We start from the raw sequence: 25,597 nt of genomic DNA, 5'->3' as shown, positions 1-25,597 counted from the left end.
GACCACGGGTCCTTCTCCCAGCTCTTCTCAACTCCCGCCTCCAGCCTGGCCGCAGAAGCAGACCCGGTACCAGCTGAGGGCTCGCCAGCCCCTCCAGAGCGGGAATCCCAGCCCAGCAGGCGTGCAGGGAGGCCCGGGCAGCAGGGAAAGGACCCATCCGGAGTTTATTAAAGTTTAGCACAAATATAAAAAGGAACTGTCCAAGGCAGGAACCATTAAATTAATGGAGAATAACCTCACCAAGGGCTGGTCTCGTGAGAGACGCCAAAGCCCTCGGGGTGGCCGAGCGCCACCAGGCAGCCCCAGCGCCATAGGCTGCCAGCTGCAGCTGATGTGCAGCCCCTGGAGCAGGGGGCAGCTGCCGCCCTCGCCATGCAAGCAGTCACCACTCCAATGCAGCTCGGGTCACCAGTGGAACGAGTTTAGTGGGGCTCCTCCGTAGGCCCTGAATGCTGCGAGAGATTTACACACACCGTAACCACCACTGCACAAGGCCCCGTTCGGCGTGTGCTGGACAAAACCCCAGGGCTGGAACGGCAGGGGGCTGCAGCTCAGGGTGGAGGGGCACTGGGGCTGGGGAAGGACTGGGCTAGCAGGGGGTTGTGGGTTGGGATTGAGGACACCAGCACAGATGCAGGGGAGCCCAGGCCTGGGATAGCAGGGGGCAGGACTGGGATACACGGGGAGGGAAGGGGATTTGCCCAGCCCCTGCCCACGCTGTGTCTGCCTCTCACCGGCCCACTCCGCCACCAGAAATGGATCAAGACAATTCAAGCCAAGCCGTGTCCGTCCCCGTCTGCCACTTCCTGCCCCTCCCCTGCAAGACTGCCAGCCGTGGGGAGGTTTACAGGCAAATCCCAAATGGCTGCAGTGCAGGTTCCCAACTGCTCCCGAACCACAGGGGGAATTTTCTCCTCCACACACAGCGGGGGGACGACACAACGGGAGTGATAGTTCAGGGAGCCGCAAGGTCTTCACCCAGCATGTGTGTTAGTGGCCCAGAGAGGCCATTTCCCATTCACCCCCAGCCCGCCCCGCCCCAAGGAGCCTCGTTATCCAGCCAGGGGGCCCAGCACAGCAGGGGCTGGTCCTGGGGTTCTCACGTGTTAGCAGGAGGGGGGGCTGTTATTCAAGTACTGTGAAGTGAGGCCTCATGGGAAGAGCAGGCGACGCTTGGGATTGGTTCAGAGGTGCTGGAGCTCAGCCAATGGGATCGAGGGGTCCATGAATTATTTAAGAAGGTTTAGGCACAAAAGGCAAAGGCAGAAAGGTCCCGGCCCGTTGGGATCCCCGGGCGAGCCTGTGTTTATACATGGCAGAGCCTGGGGGAGCCCCGCGTCCTGCTCCCGGGGCGGTCCTGGCCCCCCAGCTCCCACAGGGAGAGGTTATTTGGGGCCATCAGCCCCCCGGCCCCTTTGGCCTAGACCCAGGTGAGATGATGGGGCTGAAGGGCTGTCGGGGCAGAGACCCGGATGCAGATGCCACTCGGCCCCCGTGAATGCTGCTCATCGGATCCTCTCTGCAAACAAAGAAGAGCTACCGTTAGGGGCGGGCCCGGCTGCGTGTCGGGGCACCAGGCTAGGAGGGTCTGTGCCCGCCACGTCTCAGGAACTGCCCTGGGTGGGCCAGGAGTGCCAAGCAACTCTTCCAATGGGACTGTCTTGGGCCCCCCCAGCCAGTGCCGAGCATGAACCTAGGGCCTTGGCGGAGAGGAGAGTGGAGACTGAAGTGTTGGGCAGTCCCTTCTGGAGGGAGCAGGGAGGCCCGGAGTGCGGGCCATGCAGACGGGGTTTAGGCACAAAAGGCAAAGGCAGAAAGGTCACGGCCCGTTGGGATCCCCAGGTGAGCCTGTGTTTATACACGGCAGAGCCGCAGAGGCAGCTCACGGCTCACCTGGCCTGGATCTAGTGTCCTGCAGACCAGGCGTCCCTCTGCAGCTGGCAAACGCCAGCTGATCCATCATCTCCTGCTTGGTCCGGAGCTTAGGGGCAAAGCTGCTGGTTCACCCAGGCTCATGGAGCTGGGGGAGGGCTGGGGGATGATAACACCCCACCCCCCAGTCATCATGGGCAATGCCAACGGAAGAAATTCCCAGCTGTGCAGTATGGTGCCTGCCCCTGCCCCAGGGTCTTGCAGCTCCAGGCTTGGGGTGGGAGGGAGGCCGCAGCGACAGCCGTAGACAGCAGAGGCTGCCCACAAGCGCACGTCACTGCCAGAGCCATGCAGACAGACCCCGCTGGAATCACATCCGGACAGGACAGAGGCAGCCAGGAAGGAAAGGGGGAGGGAGGAGAGAACCCAGCCCTGCACAGGCACCCGAGCAAGCCTCGTTAGCATAACGAAGGCCCTTGGGGGAAAGCAGCAGCCCTGCAGAGGGGGGTTGGCCAGCCTGCAGACTTTGCTCTCCTTGCCTCGAGCAGGGTCCTTTGTGCTCCGGCAGGAGGCGTGGGGGGTGCTGGTCTGTGATGGCGACACCCCATGGGGAGATGGGGGCGCTCAGCACCGCTCAGGATCAGGCCCGTAGTGCTGGCGAGAGAGGCTGGAGCGTGGGCACAGGTAGAGCAAGCTCCCCCCATGCCATCCCCCACAGCCTCAGCCCTGCCCTGGAGGGCCCCGGCCCAGGGCAGGAGGAGAAGGGCATCTCCACAGCCGTCAGCCCTGGGGCCTCTCCCAAAGGGGGCAGCCAGTGGGGGGCTCTACTGAGGAGGTGGCCAGGCTGTGCTGTCACCCCAGGAGCCACCTGGGCTGCTGCTCCTCTCAGCTCCCTGGGCCCAGCCAGGGCAGTGGAGCTCCTGCTGCGTCCATGGGGCAAGGGGAGACTGTGGCTGCCCTCTCCCCCCCCACAGCGTCACAGGCCCTGGGAGGCAGCGGGAGCCTGCAGTCAGTAACCTTGGTCGGCTTTGTCCCCTTTGGACTTGGGCTCCTGCCACCACTCAGCGAAAAATCCCTCCTCGTAGTCGCCTTGGCCGTCAAACTCGCTGTCCGAGGGCAGGTCCCGCCCGTCCGGCTCCGCGCCCTCAGCCAGCTCCATCTGCAGCACAGGGAGGGAGAAGCCATCACCGCCCAGGGCAGGCCTGTCCCCTAGAGCCCGGCCCCTGGGCTTTGCTCAGCAGAGCTGGAGAAGGCCCATCGGGAAAGGGACAGTCTACCCCTCCCTCCATAGGAACCAGTGTGGGATCGCCCCTGGACTCCACTCTCCAGAGCCCCCCCGGCAGGAGCCAGTGCCGAATCGCCGCCCCCCCACCCCTCCCGTTCTCCAAGGCTTCGGGCAGTCTCGTTTCAATGGGCACGCCTTGCTTCTCCCCTTGGGAGACCTTTCCGAAGCCACCTGCTCAGCCAATGCCTTAGACCTGTTCGTATCAGCGAGGTGCACAGGGCTCATTTCCCCCAGCGCCAAAATGCAGCCAGCTCTGGAGTGGGGCCCAGCAGCGCTGGGTGCCGCTATCAAGCAGCCGTTACTGAATCAGCACAGCCCAGGGCTCCCATCCAAACAGCGACGTGGCCCAGCCCTGCTCAGGTCTCAGCCCAAAGGGTTCCAGCAGCAGAAAGCTGAATGGGGGGCTCCTCTCACCCCAGCCCCCACCCCCATCTTCAGCAACTGCCCCAGCCCCAGCTCACCTCGTCGTCACCCTGCAGATACTGCTTGGCAAAGTCCAGCAACTTCGTCTGCACGGCCGTCTGGTTGTGATACTGCAGCGCCTCCTTGGAGGGGACAGGAGGGGGCACATCAGCCTCACTGCCGCCCCCACGGCCAGGAGCTGTTCCCAGGCAGAGCCGGCCCCCGGCCAGCGTGGAAAGGGTTAAAGGGTACCAGGATGAGCTGGGGCAGGACAGCAGGGCACGCTCAGTTCCTGCGCTCAGCCCAGCCAGCAAGGGGCAGCTGGGCCAGTTCATCCGGGGGTCCCTGCGCCAGGATGGGAGGGGAAACCCCCTGCAAAGCCCCGAATCAGCCACGAGAGCAGTTCCAGGCTCCCCATCTCCAGGAGCTGGGCTCACCCCACTCTCCCTGGCTCCCCCAGACCCTGAGATGGGGGTACAGCCTCTCCTGGGGCCGAGGACTGAGCCACTGATGGGCTCCATGAATCAGCCCTTCCCACAGCCCCCTGGACCCCTCACCGGGCGGGGACTGAAGTCGTCATCCTCCAGGTGCCAGCGCTCGCGGTAGAAGCGATAATAAACCAGGTTCTGCTGCATCACCTCGTCCGCCGGGTCGAAGAGCATGTAGCTGGAGACGCTCTGCACCGCGTTCTTCACGTCGTTCACTGCACCAGAGCCAGGCGTGAGTGGGGGGGGTGAGTGGGGGCCATGGGGTACAGAGACCCCCCCACTGCACGAGAGCCAGGCACGGGGGGGGGGGCATGAGTGGGGGGCGTGGGGCACAGAGACCCCCCCACTACATGAGAACCAGGCGTGAGTGGGGGGTGTGAGTGGGGGCCATGGGGTACAGAGACCCCCCCACACTGCACCAGAGCCAGGCACGGGGGGGGGCATGAGTGGGGGGCGTGGGGCACAGAGACCCCCCCACTACATGAGAACCAGGCGTGAGTGGGGGGGTGAGTGGGGGCCATGGGGTACAGAGACCCCCCACTGCACGAGAGCCAGGCGTGAGTGGGGGGGGGTGAGTGGGGGCCATGGGGTACAGAGACCCCCCCCACTGCACGAGAGCCAGGCACGGGGGGAGGAATGAGTGGGGGGCATGGGGCACAGAGACCCCCCCATTGCAAAGGAGCCAGGCTTAGGAGGTGCAGGGCAGATACTAACACTGCGTGAGAGCCAGGCGCGGCGGGAGGTGAGTGGGGGGCATGGGGCAGAGAGAGAACCCCCAAGGCAGAGGAAGCCACCCCCTTTGCATAAGGACAAGGACCCCCCAACATGAGGCCTCTCTGATCCTAACCCCTCACGGCACAAGGGGCCATGGGGCAAGGCCCCCCACTCCAGACAGACGAGGGGCACCCCTCACACAGCACGGAGGGGTTGTGGGGCAGGGCGACCCCCAATAGGAGAGAGGCTCTGAGGTGCTCAGGTGCTGGCTGCAGATGGAGGGGGCAAGGGTGCCTGGGGGGGGGGATCATTCCCTGCTGCCCTGGGGTCTAAGCCCCTGCCCCCCAACTGCCCACCCAGCAAACCAGGACGCGGCCCCGGGGACTCACGCTTGTAATAGGCGAACTGCAGGTAGTGGTACATGGTGGCCACAAACTTCTCCACAAAGTACCCGCCCACGTTGGGCGTCAGGTCGGCCTCGCAGTCCACCTTGCACTGCAGCACGTCCACGAAGTGATCTGGGAGGAAATGCCCGTCACACCGGCCCGGCATCCCCAGGCCCTGGCCGCCCTCACCCACAGCCGCCGGCCCCTGCTACCCAGGGAGACGAGCCCCCCAGCAGCTGATGGTGGGATAACCTGCCGCACGGGGAAGTTTCTCCCTGACCCATCACTTATGGGGTGGCTTGTGCCACAGCGCAAGAGGCTCATCTCTCTGCCACGCCTCTGGGGTTTCTAGGACCGGCTGGTTTGAACCACCCCCCCGATGCTCTCGCTGTCCCCCGCAGCCAGGCAAACGGCCTGTGTCCCTCCCCGTTACATAAGAGCGGCCAGACTGGGTCAGACCAAGGGTCCATCTAGCCCAGTGTCCTGTCTTCTGACAGTGGCCAATGCTACAAACAGACTGAGCCCCCTCCCCCCCCCCCCCACGTCACGCCAGGCCCCGGGGAGCCTCTGTGGGGAGCCACCTGCCCCCGGGGACCCACACACGTGTGTGAACAAACAGGCAGCTCGGGGGACACAGCGGCTTCCATCTGTCACCTCTTGGCCACTTCTCCCCAGCGCCCGGCAGCAGAGCCCGCCCCGTGGCTCCGTGAGGCGCCCCCACCTGCAATAGCCGGGTAGAAGTCCTTGAACTCCCGCAGCTCGTAGGCGCCCTCGCAGCCGGCCAGGCAGTTCTCGTAGGCTTTGTAATACTCCACCAGCGCGTGCTCCATGTCCGCAATGCTGCTCCGGAAATCCCCGCTGTTATACAGCTTCACCGAGCGCACGAACGCCGTCTGCAGGGATCGGAACAGCCCCGCGTCACGGGTGGGCCCCCGCCAGGCCCTCACCGCAGCGGGAAAGGGGGCAGATCCAGCCCCTCGGCCATCTCCTCCTGGTCAGCACGAGGGCCGGGGCTTTGACTGGGGCTGCCTGGAATTCAGCCCTGTGCAGAAGGCCCCACCCCAGGCCCAGGTAACATAGAATATCAGGGTTGGAAGGGACCTAAGGAGGTCATCTAGTCCAACCCCCTGCTCAAAGCAGGACCAACCCCAACTAAATCATCCCAGTCAGGGCTTGTCAAGCTGGACCTTAAAAACCGCTAAGGAAGGAGATTCCACCACCTCCCTAGGGAACCCATTCCAGTGCTTCACCACCCTCCTAGTGAAAAAGTTTTTCCTAATATCCAACCTAGACCTCCCCCACTGCAACTTGAGACCGTTACTCCTTGTTCTGTCATCTGCCACCACTGAGAACAGCCGAGCTCCATCCTCTTTGGAACCCTCTTTCAGGTAGTTGAAAGCAGCTATCAAATCCCCCCTCATTCTTCTCTTCTGCAGACCAAACAAGCCCAGTTCCCTCAGCCTCTCCTCGTAAGTCATGTGCCCCAGCCCCCTAATCATTTTTGTTGCCCTCCGCTGGACTCTCTCCAATTTGTCCACATCCCTTCTGTAGTGGGGGGCCCAAATCTGGACGCAGTCTTCCAGATGTGGCCTCACCATCTGGAGTATTTCATCCAGTTTTGGGCCCCCCCCCGACAGAAAGGATTTCTGTATCTGAGATGTTACACAACTACACGAGAGCTGGATCTGGCTCCCGGCATTAGCCTGGGACTGAGACGTCACAACCAGTTTTCAGGGGGTGTTCCAGCCTAGCTCCCCACCCCACTCCGGATACGTGGATTTCTGCTACACTGACCGAGTCCCTCTTGATTTCTGTATCACTCGAGCTCCTCTTGATGACTCAGTGGTTCGAAGCCTGGTGAGTAAAGTCATCCCCGGTGCCTTGCGTTCTGCATGGGCTGAATTCCCAGCAGGGCCCAGCTTGTGCACAAACGGCCCCAGCTGTCTGCATGACAGCAGCCCACGGGGACGGAGACAGGCACGAGCACAGTAGCCTCCTAAGGAACCCAGATCCTGCCCCCAGCGCGGACTGGAGAGCACCCAGAAGTGTCGCGCACTGAGCAGACAGCTGGTCCGAAGCCCAACGCCAGCAGAGCTGGCGCTCCACTAAGTTCTCCTGGTGTACGTGGGCTGGCAGTCCCAGTGTGAACGCCCTCTGCTGGGAGCTGCGCATACCTACACAAGGGCTGGATCTGGCTCCCGGCATTAGCCTGGGACCAGGCCGTCACAACCTGTTTCCAGGGGGTGTTCCAGCCTAGCTCCCCACCCCGCTCCGGATACGACACTGATCGTGGAGCAGACAGGGCCTCCGAGCAGAGCCCGGGAAATACGGGTGTAACCTCGGGCAGTGAACGCCTCCCTCCCCGTGGTCCTGCCACAGATGGGAGCTCACGGCAAGAGCTGGAGCAGAATGAGCTGCAGCCTGGGGCCCAGCCTGCCTCTGTCAACCCCAGGAGCAGCCAGCGACGGGACAGGGCCCAGCACGGCCCCTCCTGCGGCTCTGAAAGCGACAGCTTCACAGTTACCACTACCCCTCGAGGGGGCGAGGCTCAGACAGACCAGGGTGGCCACGGCCAGGCACGATGCAGAGATAACCCGTCAAAGCTTCCTCCCCAGATCATCCTTGAGGCACCCCAAACCTGACCTGCAGCCCCCCATTCCAGGCATGGTCACCCCCCCACCCAGCTCTGTCATTGTCCTCACTCCTGGCCCACAGCTCTGCTGATGCCTCTCAATCCCGACCCGCATCCCCCTTATCCCAGCCTGGCCCCCTGGGGACGCACTCACTTCGTAGGGCTGGGCCTCCAAGTCCACGAGGTACTCGTCCACGTCCAGCATAGTTCTGTAATAGTTCATGTACTTCAGCGTCATCTCGTGCTTGGGATTCTTCTGCAGGAAGGTGTGAGCAGCAGACACGGCTTTCTCCACCTTATTGGCCTAAGAGAGGGAGAGAGTCGCACGACACTGCAGCCAGGGTCTCTCCAGGCCATCCCAGTGAGCTCAGTCCCGGGGTTCACGGCAGCTCCATGCAGGGCTCAGAGTCTCCGCTCTGGCCAGCCACCGGCCCAGAAAATCCACACGGCTCCTACTGCCTACACCAAAGCTGTCCGGATTCAGTCATCCCAGTCTAGCTAGCACAGCACAATCCCACAGCCCGGACACAGGTATTCCGGGTAATAGGGCTTTATACTTGCATGGCTTCTTCCCCTTCCCACAGGGGGCTAAGCTATCCCAGGATAACACCACTATACCAGTCCAACTGCGTCCACCCCACGGGCTTGTCTGCTTCACCTACACCGCTGCAGCGACGGAGATACGATTTGGGAGGGCGGACACGCCCCAAGAGCCGCTCAGCCAAGGTGCAAGCTGCCAGGGGGCTAGTGGAATTGCCATGGCTGGAGAGATTTCTAAGCAGGGTTCGGCACCCGTCCGCCGGTCCCTGCTTTCTAGGCCCCACAGAAACATCTGCTCCTACCGAGGTTCTGAAAACATGTCCCCTTGTGACATACGCAAAGAGACTGACGCAGAGCCATGATCTCAACCCACCTCTCCTCAATCCCAGGCCACTGTATTAGCCCCTAGACCATCCCTCCCGTCCTGGTGTTTCTTTCACACCCCGAGATCATACCAGACCAAACGCGGGAAAGCAGCTCTCTGGCGCTCTGGTCTGGAATACACTGACTCCTTTATTCGCCCCCAAGTAGCTGGGACACGCTCAACCTTCTCGTGCAGAAGGCAGCGCGGCATGCTGCTAATATTCTGGCTGCTAACCCAGCCGAGCTGCAAGTGATCTCATGGGATCGCCAGGCCGAGGCGGCTGGCAGAGCGAGCGATGCAAAAGGAGCCCAGTGTGGGTCCAGGGACCTTTCCCGGTGGGAATCAGACAATGTGGAGCTTGGATCAGCAGCAGCCCTGGGGCGAATCCCCTGCCGGCAGCAGCCGACGGGCAGAACCAGACGATAAAAAAAGCCAATGAATCCAGGTGACATATTGTGGGCCCCCATCCTGTGGCACCGATGCAGGGAAATCTGCCCCCCCACCCTCCACAGCTCAATAGGAGCTGGAGCTGCTCAGCCCTTTGGCCAATGAGGCCACGTCTGGTTGGGTCCCTAAACATGGAGTTTGGAGTCTAACTTTACCCTCTCGGGTCTGTAATTTTCAGCCAGGTTCCCAAGTGATTCTGGGGCCCCGGCGGCCACAGGTTAGGGGTGTTTCTCAGGTCAGTCACGTCTGATTGCACCTCAGATTGTTCCTGCTCGTCGGCCTATAGGCCTCCTGGCTGGGACCTTAAATGGCATTTCTCCACAGTCTCCTGCCAGCCGCACTGACTGCCCCAGCATTACCAAGCCTCAGACTCTGCGATTCCAGGCTGAGAGTCCCGCAGCCGGAGGTGTGGCTGGCGAGGCTGAGGGGAAAACGTGTTACGTTAGCAGGAAGGACAGACTATCCCACTGAACAGGAGCCTCGCATCTTTGGCCTGGAGGAAATTAGCCAGTAAATCCAAGTGTGCACAAGAGCGCGAGCAAACTACTGCGAAAGACCGACTCCTCCCAGGGGCTCCCCCAGCACGGCCCATGGAAAGAGCAGCTTGGATTCAAACTGCGGCACTTTAAACTATCCTCTTAAAGGATCCATTTGCACTCCAGGAGCCAGTGAAACCGTGTCACTCTGGCAATGGCTAAGTCACCCACAGCATGGCTCACGCAATGGTATTCAATAGGTAAGAACTGCAGGATCAGACCTAATTCATCCTCACAACCCCTCCCTGCTACACCCCCCCCTTAGTATCCCTGCTTTACAGGTGGGGAAACTGAGGCACAGAGCGAGGCAACGTGACTTGCCCAAGCTTGCACTAGAAGTAGGTGTCAAAGCCAGTATTAGAACCGAGGGATGCTGACTCCCAAGGCCTTTGCTCAGGCCACTGGACTCTCAGCCGCCCCCGGCTTTGCTGGCAAATCCAACAGAAAGAGAAGCTAGAATTGCAGGGCGGAGAAAGGTGGGTGATAGATCAGTACGCACAGAGGTCTTCTATAGCAAACTCAGTGGGTAAAACTGCAAAGAACGAAACTACGTTTCCTTTTGTCTCCTCCCCTGTTTGCCCCCCCACCCCCAGGGAAAACCCTTTCATCAGCCTGTTAAAATAACTCTTCCTGAGCATGCACACAACTGGGAGCCCTGGGCAAAACCCTTTGATTCTCCCTTTTTCCTTGTGCTCTTCAAAAGGCATTAACATTTCTGCCAGGTGGACACTATGGCACACTGAGTCCTGCCCAGCCTGGGCATGCACCAGCACTGGGGCGTCTAGGGATTTCCCAAAAGGACCCCCCCACCCCCAAGGTAAGCAGACTCCCCACTCCAGCCATGCAGTCGGACGGCAGCACCGACTGCATCTGACCACGTGAAGTGAACACGACCTTTCCCTTGAGCTACGAGGGGAAAACAGACTCTGCCCCCGAAAACAGAAGTTTTGGAACTTTTACCTTCTAGGAACGGCAGGGCTGGAGCGGAGGGGGCAGGGCCAATGGGACAGTGAAACTGTAGGGAGCAGCAGCCAGCAATGGGTCCAAAAGACGGCTCTATCCCTCCCCCCGGCCAAGGATCCCTGCAGGGTCTATTGCCCAGGTCTGTGCTCGGCAGTCACCCAGGCTTCTGCTGCTCTGGATACAGGGGACGTGGCATTTGCATTCCTCCTACAAATCCGAGTCAGGGGGCTTCCTGGCTCCGGCTGTGGGGAGGGCTGGCCAAGGGGGTGGGGAGAAAGGGGAGGAGAGAAGGGGGTGGGGGGAAGAGGAGAAAAGAAAAGACCAGAAGCAACTGGCAAAGGTTTTAACACTCCATCCTGGCGCACACGAGCTACACGCTGGTCCCAGCTGCTGACACGGCGCCTGCAGCTCCTGCTCCATGCGATAGGGCTCAAAAGCAGCACAGATTGTGAAAAGGAAATAACGACACAGCACACAACGCACACGGCTGCTGGCCAGTCCCCTCGCAGCAGTGGGATGGGTGCCCCTTAAACCCACTGGGCAAAGCACCCGGAAACACCCCGCATGCCACATTCCTGCTCCGGCTGGGAACGGACCACACCGAGAGGGTCCCAGTGCGCCAGACCTCGAGGCTGGGGACCGGCTCACATTCACACAAGCCCACAGAGGCTACGGGGGGGAGGGCACCTTGTTCTCTGCCCGGCACCTGGCTCCTGTGGGACCCACAGATGCCAAGGGCAGAAGGGGCCGTCGCGATCGTCGGCTGACCCCAGCGCCCTGCAAGGATTTCTTATCTGTGAAACGCCCACACCGTGCTCTGGGCGGACAGAGATGCTGCCCCCTGCCTGGAGGAGCCAAAGGGCCCAGTCCTGCAAACCCTCATCTGAGCCGTGCCTGAGACTTCAGGAGGCCACACGTGTGGGCCAACGTGAGGGATTGGGCCTGGGTCGGGGAGACACTGAGCGGACAGGAGGCCCTAGGAAGGGGTGACAAAACAGTGAAACAACTTGGTGAGAGACAGGCAGAGAGCCAGAGCAGGAGCCATGGGGCGGGCAGGCTCCCAGGCACATCTAGGGTGACCAGACGTCCTGATTTTATAGGGACAGTCCCGATATTTAGGGCTTTGTCTTATGTAGGTGCCTATTACCCCCCACCATGTCCCGATTTTTCACCCTTGCTGTCTGGTCACCCTAGGCACATCCCTTGCACCCTGGTTTGAAAATTTCAGAGTAGCAGCCGTGTTAGTCTGTATCCTCAAAAATAACAGGAGTACTTGTGGCACCTTAGAGACTAACAAATTTATTAGAGCATAAGCTTTCGTGGGCTACAGCCCACTGGGTTGTAGCCCACGAAAGCTTATGCTCTAATAAATTTGTTAGTCTCTAAGGTGCCACAAGTACTCCTGTTATTTTTCTGGTTTGAAAATGGATCCCAGTCCTGTCCCCACCCCCACCCCCATCCCCAAAACACGAACGCCTCTGGCTCCAGCCGTGCTGAGGTGCAGGGCCCGGCGGGGAAGGTTCACCCACGCGAGTCAGTGGAGCTCTGGCCACTGGCTGCAACGCCCACGGGGCTGGACACTTCGCGCGGAGCTGGCGCCACCCCGTCCTGCGCGCAGCCTGCGCCCCCGGCTCACCTTGAAGAGCGCGTAGTGCAGGTACTGGTAGGGCGCGCGGCGCTGGAAGTCGCGCAGGGTCTCGGCCGGAGGGTAGCGGAGCTGGAAGACCGGCAGGCCGCGCTTGCAGCTCCGCAGGCAGGCGGCTCGCTGCAGGACGTGCCCGAAGACCTCCAGCTCCCAGCCCCACTCCTCCGCCTGCGCGGGCGGCGCGCCGCCCGCTGCGCCCCCCGCGCACTCCCGGTGGCAGTGCGCCTCGCTGTCGCGCAGCAGGCGGTGCAGGCGCAGGCTGGCCTCCAGGGAGCGGGCGCTCTCCTTCCAGCGCTCCCCCTCGTACTGCTCCAGCGCGTAGGCGTAGGCGCTCTGCAGCGGCACCAGCTCGGACTGCGGGAAGCCGCGGAAGCTGTACTCCTCGTACTGCGCGCCCGCCGGAGCGGGGCCCTGCGCCGCCGCCGCCAGCAGCAGCAACAACAGCCGCCGGCCTCCCCGCTCCATGCCCGCCCGGTTCCTCGGCGCAGCGCCGCACACGCACTCCAAGGAGCTGCCCAGCCTGGGGGACCATCCGGCGTCTTGCCTGGGGAAAGGCGGGGAGTGCAGGAGGCCGGGCCAGGCGGATCCGCGGGGTCTTAGTGCTGCACCAGTGTGGGCCTTGCACGAGTTTGCTCCTTGCACCGTGTGTGCGCCTTGCACTAAACATGATATTTTTTTTTTTAATGACTGCTCCACTGTTACAAGAGTTAACGTGGAAACGGTGCATCCAAGATACCAATAAATTAAGATGACCATTTTATTTTGCCATCACGAAGAAGAACTCCCATCTTAAAATAAAGATTTGCTTTGACCAGTCAAAAAAAACAAACCAACCACACACTTTATGCTCCTGCCCCGGCTGGGTGAGACCCTGGCCCCACGGCCGGCAATGGGATTGTGGCCACTGATGTCTGTGGCACCAGGATCTCGCCTGCACCCGCTTCTCCCTGGCACACTGTGCCCTGGACATTGAGTGCAGAGCTGGTGCTAGCCCACTGGGGCCCTAAGCAGGAATATCCCCCCCCCCCAACACACACTAATCATTAATAGGGGCCCCCTTGAGCCACTGGGGCCCTAAGCACTTGCTTAGTCTGCTTATGGCTAGCGCCAGCTCTGATAGAGCGTGTGTTGCCTTAGAGGGGACGTTTGCATGGCCGAGCCACCACTGCCCAAATCCACACTGCATCCCTCCCAGCCAGTCATGCCCAAGGAACAGGTGAGTGGCACCGGGAAGGACCCCACTGACTGGTGGGGCCAGACAGTAACTGGGATCCGGTTCTGTTACTCCCCTTATTACGCTGCCTTGGGAGAGACGACGCTGTGCTCGCCCGGGGACCCGGGGACGTGCGGCACTTACAGTATTATCGGGTCCATCCTCAACCTCCCCGTGCAGCCCACAGTCAGGCGGGGCAGAGATTTCCGTGCGGGGGAGTTTTAGCTGGAAAAGTGCTGCACTGGGTTTAAGAAGCATTCGTGTCAGGGGCTCATGGGACTGGCCACAACTGCCCGGTCCAGGTGTGACTGCGCAAAGGAGCCCAGGGCCGGGCTCCCGGCCCGTCTCGCTAGGACGGGAATGTTTGTGTCGCACTGAACAGTGCTGCAGCTGTGACAAAGGGGGTGGAAGCCGCATCTTCAGCTGGGGATCAATCTGAAGGGTGACAGTCACACAGAGCCAGCCAGACCACTCAGCTCCTGTTTGGAGGCCAGGCCCTGTGCTGTCTGATGTCTCTGCCCCCCCGGGGGGGGGGGGGGGGGGAGAGAGTGTCACCAGAAGCAGAGACCTGCAGGGCTGTCAGATGGGTACAGGTGCAAACATTTATACAATGCCAGCAGTGCGCCAGGGGCCTTGCAGACAGGTCTGAAGGCCAGGTCTCTGTCCCAAAGACCTTCCAGTCTGTATGCTGGGCAGTGCCAAGGGCTGAACACAGAGAGATGAAGTGATGGGCCAATTAACATGTGATCAGCTACAGTAGGAGACACACACTGCTGGGAAAATAACCAGTGCTTATCTTTCCACAGCACTGCAGAGACTAGAGAGGACGTTCCCCGCATCTAGAAGGGCCAATGACTGGTTGCAGGGCCAGCACCCTCTTTCTTCCCTAGGTGGGATGGTTGGCAGCAGCCCTCATGCCTAAACACGTAAAGCCAAGAATCCATCAGCCTTGCAGACAACTAAGGGACTTGCTGACTCCAGGAGTGAACAACAAGCTTCTGTCTGGATCCTTGTTCCCATCTGTTGAGGACCAGTAGGTCCCATCTCAGTTCCTAGATGTCTAGTCTGTATCCAGGATGTGCAGAGCGCACTTAACTCTGGTGATCGCTGTTTGCAGATGAGCTTGTGGAAGGCAGAAATGCTTGCAATGGTCTGATGTGCATTTGATAAATAGGACACCAATCATTCCTAATTCATTATCATTTGCACTTAACACCTTTCCTCAGCAGGTTTAAAAGTGTTAGAAATTGCTATTAATAATTATTCATTCGCTGTATTTATTACTCCTGACTGATAACTACCGATCATAGAATCGTAGCACTGGAAGGGGCCTCGAGAGGTCAGGTAGTCCAGTCCCCTGCACTCATGGCAAGATTAAGCGTTATCAGACCATCCCTGACAGGTGTTTGTCCAACCTGCTCTTCAAAATCTCCAGTGATGGAGATTCCACAGCCTCCCTGGGCAATTTATTCCAGTGCTTAACCACCCTGACCGTTAGGAAGTTTTTCCTAATGTCCAACCTAAACCTCCCTTTCTCCAATTTAAGCCCATTGCTTCTTGTCCTGTCCTCAGAGGTTAAGGACAATTTTTCTCCCTCCTCCTTGTAACAACCTTTTATGTACTTGAAAACTGTTCTCATGTCCCCTCTCAGTCTTCTCTTCTCCAGATTAAACAAACCCATCTTCCCTCACCGGTCATGTTTTCTAGACCTTTCATCATTTGCGTGGCTCTCCTCTGGACTCTCTCCAATTTATCCACATCCATCCTGAACTGTGGTGGCCAGAACTGGACCCAAGACTCCAGTTGAGGCCGAATCCGCGCGGAGCCGAGCGGAAGAATCACTTCTCGTGTCTCGCTTACAACACTCCTGCTCCCACAGCCCAGACGGATGGTCGCTTGTTTTGCACCAGTGTATCCAAACGTGCCCATGGAGCTGCCGCCATAGTGAAGCGACCCCCGAGCAAGGCGGTGGGAGCGGCCCAGCGGCACTAGGACCCAGGGGGAGTCTGGCTGCTGGCGGGGTAGGACCTCTCCCTGCACAAACTTGCAATAAATAGTTTGCTTCAGATTTTTCCTTCTCAGAAATAATTGCAAAAAAAAAAAAAAAAAAAAAAAATCCCCCCGCGTGGAACTTCCCCCTCCGCGTCCCCGGAGCCTCCCCGCGCGCCGGGGGAAATTCCCGGGTGGATGTGGAGCCGCCCCCGCGAATCAGCGTGGACAGCTAAGTGACCTCAGCGCCTCTCAAGCCCACTTTACACGTTGACAAAATTCCTGGCGAGAGGCCGGGCTGGGAAGCAAGAAAGCGAAGCTCCAGGCTCCGAGCAGCCCAGCCCCTTCCCTCTCTGCCCGCACTCCGAGCACCATGGCCCTGGGCAGCCTCCTCCTCCTCGGCCTGCTGGCGGCCCCCGGCCTGGGGGACCCCGGCCCCCTGGAAGACGTGGTGATCGACAGATACTACATCCCGAAAATCTGCTTACGGGAAGTCCAGATGGGGGATTTCATCCGCTACCACTACAACGGCACCTTCAAAGATGGCAAAAAGTTTGACTCCAGGTACAGGATTGTTCTGGATAGTTAGTGTAATAGCAGGGGGGGGGGGTCTGCTGCAGCCCCCCCTCTTCATTTTGCAAATAGAGTGTGCACTTCCCTGCCCCCCCCCCCCCCCCCCAGCTGCACTGGGATGCGCTCTCGTGTTTCAGAGGATGGGCTCAAATTCTGCCCTGCTCACTTGCATGTTCCACTTCTCTGGCCGGCTTTGGCACGCCATGAATCGATGCCTATGGCCGTGCCAGGATCCCAGCACACTTCTGCATGCGCGGCCCAGGAGCTTGCTTTGCAACCAGAGCGCAGGGCAGTTCCCAAGGGCAAGAAAAACCGTTACACCAGCTGCCCTGGGGTGCTGCTGAACATGCAGTGGGGGCCAGCTCAGTGTAGACGTGTCATTCTGGTGGCTCCATATTCGCCACGTGCAAACCATCCCCGAGCAACTGCCCTGATCAGGGGGGAGGAGAACCGAGAACGTTGATGGCGATCTTTGGGGTTCGTTTTTCAGGAGCCGTTGCTTTGTATTTTGTGTCCATGTTGTTTTCTTTGGCGGAGAGCTGGGTCCTGCAATCTCCCATTCATGCCAGCAGCCCTTACTCCCAAGGGCAGGCCTGTTGAGTCCAGTGCAACTGCTTGCAGGGGTAAGGACTACTCGGGTGAGTAAAGGATGCAGGATTGGGTCCTAACTGAGATCGGGCACAGCAGACGGTGCCGGCCGCTGCCGAGATAAAGCTCATCACAGCAGCCATGACGCAGGAACAGATTCAAGCGCTTTTCGAGCCATTGCAGTTTCGGAGTGTGCTCCATTCCCAAAGGGCCCCTTTTCCACCTATGTGAGCTGGTCCCAGTTCTCCCTGGGCCTGCGCGTGCAGCCAGCCCTTTCCTCACGCTGATGTCAGTCCGGAGTTACGGTGCTGGTGGCACTCCAGGGGAATTTCTCCTGATTGAAACCAGTGGGAGCAAGAGGCAAAGCAGGCCCATTGCACGGGCCTGCGGAGAGGGAAGACAGACGTCTCTAGGCTCAGGATCAGGCCCAGCAGAGGGCAGCAACAGTTGCTTTCCCGGGAGGTTTTCAGAAGTGCCAACGAAACACTTCAGGGAATCTGCTCTGGTTTTAAATATTTAAAACGTTGCTACTCGTCCCTGAATGCCCGAACAGGAAGCGTAAAAAGTGGGATAAATCAGCCATCCAGCAGCCACCGCTAGGCGTGAGTCTGACAGATAAATGGGGCCCCAGGAAACCTTTCGTACTAAAATAATTCTTTGTCTTGATGGCTGCAGCGTGGTTCCCTGAGACGTTTCGCTGGCCATTAAACCAAGCAAAGGATCTCGGAGCACTTGTAACAAGCCCGAATTGCCCCTGAGAGAGTGGGTTTTACGATTTAAAAATCAGAGTAATTTGCAGGTTACAAATGAGGCTTGGGTGTTTGGTCGTTAGTTACTCTGCACGGTGTTCAGAACATGGCATATCTGTTCCCTGGAAGCACCGGAGAGTCAGCCAGCCAGTGCTTATCTGGGCGAGATGCTTGTTTGCATTCGGTCCCAGCTTAAACATCACAAATGACTTTTGCAAACAAAGGGCCTGATCCTGCATCCCCAAGCCTCTGAGTGTGTGAGGAATGCAGGATCAGACCCAGGATCAGGGACGTCAGCTCCAATCCCGCTTTGACGAGATTGTTCCCTGCCACTGGGTCCGCGTCTGCTGCAGAGATTGAGTTGCAAAAGAAATCTGGCCAGTAGCATACGTGGGACGTCATACTCCTTTATATGCTCCACCATGAAACGCAACACATGTGTGCCCTCTGCCCCCCCATATTCCAAGAGCAAAGAGACAGAATCCATCATCTGCAGAACATTATGGGCACCCCCCTAGCCTGTCATTTCATGGGCCGGTTGCTTTAACCACAGAGAGACGTGGGGATAGCTGTAGTCTAGTGGATTGAGCAATGGGACTCAGGAGACCTGGATTCTATTCCTGACTTTGCTGCCAACTCATTGGGTGAGTCACGGAGCCAGTGTTTTCAGAAGTGGCCTCTAATTTGGGGTGCCCAAGCTGAGCCACCTCGGGCTTCGGCACCCGCAGCTCTGTGGCTGGAAGGTGGGCAGTGAGTTGGGCTCCCAGCCACAGAAGCCCCCCAAATTAGAGACTTCTGAAAATGTTGGGCCGTAGCCGCTTTGTGCCTTGTGACGTGGGGCCGATGGTGCGTAATAATCTGTCATTAATTAGTGCTCGAGTCCCGAAGGGACCGTTATGATCTTCTAGGCTGACCTGCACTGTGCAGGCCAGAGACCCTCACCCAGTAACTTGAGTATCAAGCCCATCGCTTCTGTCCGCGTGAGAGCGTGCGGCTTAGAAAGACATCAGTCTGGATTGAACTACTCCAGTGATAGAGACTCCCCTACCTCTGCAGGTGGGTTGGTCGAGTGGTGACGTGTCTTGGTACAGTCGTTGCCCCAGGAGAGGGGGACGCATGGAACATCCTGATCTTCAGGGGGTGGAGTTGGAAACTCAGGCTGTTAGTCACTGGACTGGTCTTGTGGCAGGCCTCATGGGCAGGGCTGGGTGGGAACATTGCAACCCTATTGTTTGGGGCCAGCTATGGGATTCGCTGGACTGGTGGGGCAGGCTGGTGTGGCCAAGGATCCTAGTTGCTTTGCAGTATCCCAAACAGCCAAGGCCATCAGAAAAGAGGGACTTAACGTGTCTCCATTCCTCCCCAGCTACGACAGAGGCGCCACGGTGGCGGGCGTGGTGGGAGTCGGCCGGCTGATCACCGGCATGGACCGAGGCCTGCAGGGCATGTGCGTCAACGAGCGGCGTCACCTGATTGTCCCTCCCCACCTGGGCTACGGCAGCATCGGCGTCGGTAAGGGGGGCGGCGAATGCGAGGGCCCCGCCCGGCTGGCCTAGCATAGCCCAGGGGGTTTCCGGTGCGATGAGGTCAGGCCCAACGTCTCTCCCATCAGCCCTGCAGGAGCCCAGGTCGCAGCGGGGTTCTGCCTCCTGCATCGCTGGCTGAGCCCTTCTCACTGGGGATAACGTGGGAGGCAGAAAGGCCCCTGAGGGTGGATCCGCTCCCGTCTGTGCTCCTAAGGACTTGGGCACCCACAGGTCCCGGTGAAGTCCATGAGCTTCGCAGGTCTCAGCACCTCTGTGGGCTGATCTCCCCTGGATGAGTGCAGGGGAGTCCAGGGACCCCCAGGGCAGGATCTGGCCCTTGGTGGTGGACTAACATGGAGAGAGCTCTCCCCTCCTGGCCTCCTCTTTCTCTGAGTGGCTGAGCCGCCCGCTGGCCTGGGATGAGCCACGTGCAGATCGGCAGCTGCGACCACAAGGATGAGGAAAGGCTCCGAGTCCCGCGCTGAGATCCCCTGGCTCCCTCCTGAAGTTTATATGGGATGCAATGGGTGGGCAGAGCGATTCCAAAGTCCTAGCCAATGAGTAACGTGTAAAAATAAGATGGCCAGGCCAGTAGGAGCAATCAGCTGGAATTCTTTAACCCATGGGGTGTGAACCTTTGTCACCACATGCACAGGGCAGGCGAGACCCAGGGCCTCCTGCACTGGGAGATCAGTGCAGATCTCAGCGTGTCAGTAACAATCCCACTGTAGCATTACGGGAGCAGCGCGGCCCGGCTGAATTCAGTCAGGAGAATAGGATCACACCTCCTCACGTTCCCCCAGGACTCTCCGCTGGATGCAGTATCATTTCTCCTTGCTGTGGGGCTACCCAGCTGCCACATTCAGCCCAGAGGTGGCTGCATTTTGGTGTAGAACGAAGCCATCTCTGAGCACGTGGAGTATCACTAGGTTTGATAAACCCTTTGAGAGCCTCACACGAAAGGGCTAATCCGAGAATTATTATTCATTCCAAGCCGATAAATAATTGATACAATAACCCCCTGAGCACTGTTTGGGTGTGATGCTGTCACCCCCCTCCTTAAAGGGAAAACCAGCAGAAGAGGGCAGGGAGGTATTGAATAAAGGCTGTGCGCTACTCACCAGGACCGCCCGGGTTCCCAGTGCCAGCGCTCTCCATTCTCCGTAGGACAGTGGGGTGGAGTGGCTGGTTCATCTGAAGAGAAAATCTGGTAACTGGCATTTTGGGCACCCCCATGCTGTGAGGTGTGGTGGCCCCTTCTCTGCTCAAAGTATAAGTGACCCCACTTGGGCCAGTGTGAAGCTGGGACCTTCAATGCTCGAGCCCCTGTGTCGAAGTCCATCAGCTCCAAGCAGCAGCAGACTCCTGGTATCTCGTATGTAGACCAGCCATGGGGCGGGGGACAACCCTGTAAGCGCACGTGAACAGCTGTTGTGAACGGGGCTGAGCGTCAGAGGCTGGGGGGGCCTGTGGGTGGATTTTGAGGCGCTGAAGTGAACAGTCTCGGCCTCGTGCTGTGAGGCTGCTCCCCTCACTCTGACGCTGCCCGGGGCTGAGCCATTGTCGTTCGTTGTCCCTCGCAGCTGGCATGATCCCCCCCGACACCACCTTGTATTTTGACGTCATCATGCTGGACATCTGGAACAAAGAGGACAAGCTGCAGATCACCACCTTGCACAAGCCAGAGCGCTGCAACCGCACTGTGGAGAACTCGGACTTCGTCCGGTACCACTACAACGGCACGCTGCTGGACGGCACCCACTTCGACTCCAGGTACAGGGCAGCCGAGCAGGAGGGGCAGCACCGCGGGGGCTAGTGACAAACGCCAGCTTGCCCGTCTTGGGGACCCCTCTGCCTCGCTGCACGGAGCAAGTAGCAGCGGGGCCAGCTTCACACGTGCCCAGGGCCCGCCCCCAGACCCATCTCACCTGACTCAGAGGGGCCTGGCTTGGGGAGGCGTGAGTTCACGCTCCGTGACTCCCTGTGGGGGAGGGGGAGGGGGAGCCCGCTCGTGCCAGGACCCCTGGGCTGAGCAGGTTGGGTTAGGGGCGCTGCCCGTGCCCCGGAGTCATTCTTCCCCTCGTGTCTTTTCCGTTCTCTCCCCGGTGCCAGCTACAGCAAGGACAGCACGTATGACACCTACGTGGGCACAGGCTGGCTGATCAAAGGCATGGACGAGGGCCTGCTGGGGATGTGCGCTGGGGAGAAGAGGAGGATCATCATCCCTCCCTTCCTGGCCTATGGGGAGAAGGGCTATGGTGAGTGGGGGCGTCCCCAGAGACGGGATTGCACACGCCTGGCACGCTGGGGCAGTGACTGATGGGGCTGCCCGGAGGCAGGCAGCCGGGAGGCAGTTTGCATGGGCGAAAGGCAGCGCTGGGTCTGACGAACGTCAGTCATGGCAGGGGCCAAACGCCCCAGGCAAGGAAACGGCCAAGCAGGTGCCCAGCCAGCGCTCAGCCCCGCGTGGGCAGAGGAGACGGGGTCACTTTGGCACTGGCTGGGAAGCCCTGGGACTGAGGAAACCCCGGGAAGAGAGGGGAGAAAGGGATGGGAAGGACAGGAGTGGATGGGGAAGCAGATGGCTCGGGGGGGGGGGAGGGCGGGCATTAAAGGGCCATGAGCATCTGATCCCGCGCAGCCCAGTGTTCTGCCGTCAGCCAAACAAGCTGGCGGGCAGGTGGCTGATAAAGCCGGGGCTGGTCCCAGGGCAGCAGGCCTGACCCACCCGGGCTGCCGGACAGATCTCGCCATGCAGTATTGGCACCATTTTCCAGCGGAATTCAGGCAGGACCAGAGAGGAGGGTGTGAGCCAGCCGGGGCAGAGGGGGGCGAGTCGGGGGGGCGAAGGGACCCTGCTCAGCACTGGGTCGCTCCGAGGCAGCTCTAGGTTTCGTGTACGTATGTCACGGCCACGATCAGGTGCATGGTGGAAGCTCCGCCTCGTGCCGTTAAACACGGAGCTGCTGCGTGCCGATAACGCCAGGTCGCAGCCTGGTGCGCTCCGCACGGAGCTAGAGCGGGGCGTGCTGGGGTCGGCCGCTTCGGGGGCCCCACCTCTGCAAAAGAGGAGGGGGTGACTGGCCACATGGCCACCCCAGCCACGAGCAGGCTGCAGTTCCACCCCACGGAGGTCCCTCACTCCGGCTGCTCTGGGCACGGCGCAGGGGCTGGCTCTGCTTGGGCGCAACCCTCCTTCCCTCCTCCCCACCCAGGCACGGTGATCCCGCCCCAGGCCTCCCTGGTGTTCGATGTGCTGCTGGTGGACCTGCACAACCCCAAAGATGGCATCTCCCTGGAGCACCTGGAGGTGCCGGCGTCCTGCAAGCGCAAGGCTGTGACTGGCGACTTCGTCCGCTATCACTACAACGGGACCCTGATGGACGGGACGCTCTTTGACTCCAGGTACTGGCCACCGGCGGGGCCTACGGACGAGCACGGGCCTCCCCATTTGTGCCTGGGGTGGCACGCAGCAGAGCTCCTCCCCACATGGCCCCCAGTGGGGTGGAGAGGCCTGGGCAGGGCTGTGGGGTGTGGGCAAGGCTGTGGGGTGGGGGATGCGGGCAGGGCTGTGGGGTGGAGGGGCTGGGGGATGCGGACTGAGCTTACGCCGCCACGGTCCCCTCATTCGGTGCTTACCTGCAACCTGACGCCGCCCGGTGCTGCGTTTGCTGCAGTTACTCCCGCAATCACACCTACGACACCTACATCGGGAAGGGCTACGTCATCCCCGGCATGGACCAGGGCCTGCAGGGCGTCTGCTTCGGAGAAAAGAGAAGGATCGTCGTCCCGCCGCACTTGGGCTACGGGGAGAACGGAGCCGGTAGGGAGGGGTCCCCGCGGGGTAGTGGGGTGGGATTGCAGGGTAGGGAGCGGGAGTCAGCAATGCCGTTTCGCTCCCCGCTGGCTCCGTTACACAATCCTTTGTTTACTGCGTCACATCAGTCGTTCCCGTGCCCATGACGGGGGGATCGCCCATGAGATGGGAGCCAGCCCTGCCCTGAGCCGATGGGGGGGGGGGGGGCGAGGGGGCTGCCTCCCGCAGAAGGGCTCGGAGCCCCTGCACCAGTGGCAGGGTTGTCAGGCGGGGCCGTTGGCTCAGGGGGTTGTCTCTCGGGCTGGGGTGGGCAGGGACACATTCAATTAGCGCCCAGGGGACTGGACTGTAGGAACAATCCTGCGCTGGCCCCCGGCTCGGCAGGGCTTTCCCCCCGGCTCTGCCCTCTCCCCAGCCCCTCATCCCCACAGGGCCCTTCGTCCTTCTCCTCCAGGGAACAAGATCCCCGGCTCAGCCGTGCTTATCTTCGACATCCACGTCATCGACTTCCACAACCCCCTGGACTCGGTGGAGATCGAGACCCTCTCCCGGCCCGAGGGCTGCAACGTCACCACCCAGGATCGCGACTACGTCCGCTACCACTACAACTGCTCGCTGCTGGATGGCACCAAGCTCTTCTCCTCGTGAGTGTGCCCCCACCCGCCCCCCGGGGCAGCCTGGATCCCCCCCAGCTCCATCCCAGCAGTCTGGGTGCTGCTCGTGGGTTAGTGCTAACAGCTGTGGGGTGGGGCCCTGCGAAGCTCAGCAGGATGGAGGTGGCTGAACTCGGGGAGACTGGGGTAAGATCATGGGCACTAGCAATTCCTCTGACCCTCAGGCAGAATTCACCTGCCACCGCTGATTGGTACAAGGTCGGGGGAGGCCCGAGGCAGGTTCCTGAGGGTAGGAGGCTGTGTGGGCAGCCCCGGCTCGGGAAGTCCTCTCGCCCATCCAATGTCTGCATTGCCTCCTGCAGCCACGACTACAACCACCCGCAGGAGGCGACGCTGGGGACCAGTAAGGTGATCGACGGCCTGAACACCGGCCTGCTGAACATGTGCGTGGGGGAGAAACGGGTGATCGTCATCCCCCCGCACCTGGGGCACGGAGAGAACGGAGGTGAGGGGGGGAGGGGAACTGCCTGGTGGGTTGGTTTGTGGCCCCAGTGGTCTGGCAGCGGCCCAGGGTGTTACCTGGTCTCCTTTGGCCTTTAACCCCCCCAGCTGACCCAGCCTGGGCAAGTCGCCCCAGCGGGGATGTTCAGAGCTCATTCTCGCACGTCGCACCATGGTGCAAAGGCACCGTAGTGCATCAGAGCACACGAGGGATCGGTGACATGCACCCCTTGCCTTTCAGCCCGGGGCGTGCCAGGCAGTGCTGTGCTCCGGTTCGAGGTGGAGCTGCTCTCCAGGGAGGAAGGAGTCCCAGAAGGCTACCTGTTTATCTGGCACGGGGACCCACCCGCAAACCTGTACGAGGACATGGACCTGAACAAGGATGGCGAGATCCCCCCCGAAGAGGTGCGGCCGAAGCTCCGGGCACATGGGGGGAGGAATCGGAATCAGGGAACACGGCCCCAGAAGCAGTCTCGGATCCCGTGATCCGCTGAGCTTGGGCTTTTCAATGGCGAAGGGAGGGGCCGGCTAGGCTGCCACGGCGCCCAGCTGGCATCCGGCGCGCGTGCCGAGTACCCGGAGCGGCTGCCAAGCTGTGACTAATGCGCACACTTTGGTTGTTAAGGTGGCAGTACCAGGGATTCTGCCCTAGCCCAGCCCTCCTGCCGGGTCAGGGGCCAGGGACGGACTCTGAGAGACCCCCCTGTCCAGGGGCCCAGCCAGGCAGCAACATCCCTCTGTGCCACAAGGCATGCTGGGAACCAGCCACAGGCCAGGCCAGTTAGCACAGCAGCTTGAATTGGGTCTAGCTGTAGGCTGAGAAGGAGAGGCGGGGAGGGCGTGTGCCCAGAAAGCTTTGAGAGCATCACAGAACAGGGAACCTGGAGGGGAGCCTCCTGCAGCCTGGCACTGGCGTGCTCCCTGCCCTTGTTATCCTGCGGCATCTAGCCCTGTCCGGCCAATGCCCTCCACCCCAGAGCTGGCTGCATGCTGTCCTGGGATCCCTCACGGGCCCAGCCACGTAAGCTGTTCTCACCTCTCCCTGCTGCAGTTCTCCACTTTCATCAAGGCCCAGCTCACCGAGGGGAAGGGGCGGCTCATGCCCAGCTCCGACCAGGAGACCGTCATCGCCGACATGTTTCAGAACCAGGACCGGAACCAGGATGGGAAAATCACCGCGGAGGAGCTGAAGCTGAAATCGGACGAAGATCAGGAGAGAATCCATGAGGAGCTCTGAGGAGCTCTTGCCTTCAAGAGACAACTTTTCTTCTTGTCCTTTCCTACCTTGGAGTGGGCTGCTCCCCCACCACCACAGGGACTGTGCCCTAGAGAAGCCAGCTCAGGAAACTTTAGTGCCAACCCCTTTGCAGAGCGAGGTTGTTTGGTTGTTGTTGTTTTTTTACTATTTAATAGTGTTTTATTGGAAGCGTTTGTAACAAGCCAGCAGGGGAAAAACTCCACATAACAAGGGTCCCAAATTCTTGCCTTTAAAGTTAGAGCCTAGAACAGGGGTGGGCAAACTACGGCCCAGGGGCCGCATCCGGCCCTTCAGATGTTTTAATCCAGCCTTCGAGCTCCCGCTCCAGCCAGGGAGCGGGGTCAGGGGTGTGCCCCGCTCCGCACGGCTCCCGGAAGCAGCAGCATGTCCCCCCCTCCGGCTCCTACATGTAGGGGCAGCCAGGGGGCCCCGCTCCACATGCTGCCCCCGCCCCAATCATGGCCCCCGCAGTGCCGATTGGCCGGGAACCGCAGC

At 60.4% G+C, this 25,597-nt stretch overlaps 2 protein-coding genes across 2 annotated transcripts; one reads left to right on the top strand and one right to left on the bottom strand.

The window, feature by feature from the left end:
• Window positions 1-2,881: 2,881 nt before the first annotated feature.
• On the bottom strand, window positions 2,882-12,739 carry P3H4 (prolyl 3-hydroxylase family member 4 (inactive)). The gene is made up of 7 exons (XM_065422701.1): window positions 12,266-12,739; window positions 7,934-8,083; window positions 5,869-6,040; window positions 5,151-5,279; window positions 4,117-4,262; window positions 3,619-3,702; window positions 2,882-3,031 (listed from the first exon to the last, which is right to left on the bottom strand). The coding sequence occupies exons 1-7, from the start codon at window positions 12,737-12,739 to the stop codon at window positions 2,882-2,884; spliced, it is 1,305 nt and encodes a 434-aa protein (XP_065278773.1).
• A 3,110-nt stretch (window positions 12,740-15,849) lies between these two features.
• FKBP10 (FKBP prolyl isomerase 10) lies at window positions 15,850-25,081 on the top strand. Its single transcript, XM_065422610.1, has 10 exons — window positions 15,850-16,040; window positions 18,753-18,898; window positions 20,496-20,685; window positions 21,025-21,170; window positions 22,128-22,317; window positions 22,590-22,735; window positions 23,184-23,373; window positions 23,706-23,848; window positions 24,086-24,249; window positions 24,896-25,081. The coding sequence occupies exons 1-10, from the start codon at window positions 15,850-15,852 to the stop codon at window positions 25,079-25,081; spliced, it is 1,692 nt and encodes a 563-aa protein (XP_065278682.1).
• Window positions 25,082-25,597: the final 516 nt, after the last annotated feature.

Source organism: Emys orbicularis, chromosome 25 (genome assembly GCF_028017835.1).
Source record: "Emys orbicularis isolate rEmyOrb1 chromosome 25, rEmyOrb1.hap1, whole genome shotgun sequence".
NCBI classification, from domain to species: Eukaryota; Metazoa; Chordata; order Testudines; family Emydidae; genus Emys; species Emys orbicularis.
The sequence above is the reverse complement of the archived record's forward strand: the minus strand, read 5'-3'. Positions and strand labels throughout refer to the sequence as shown.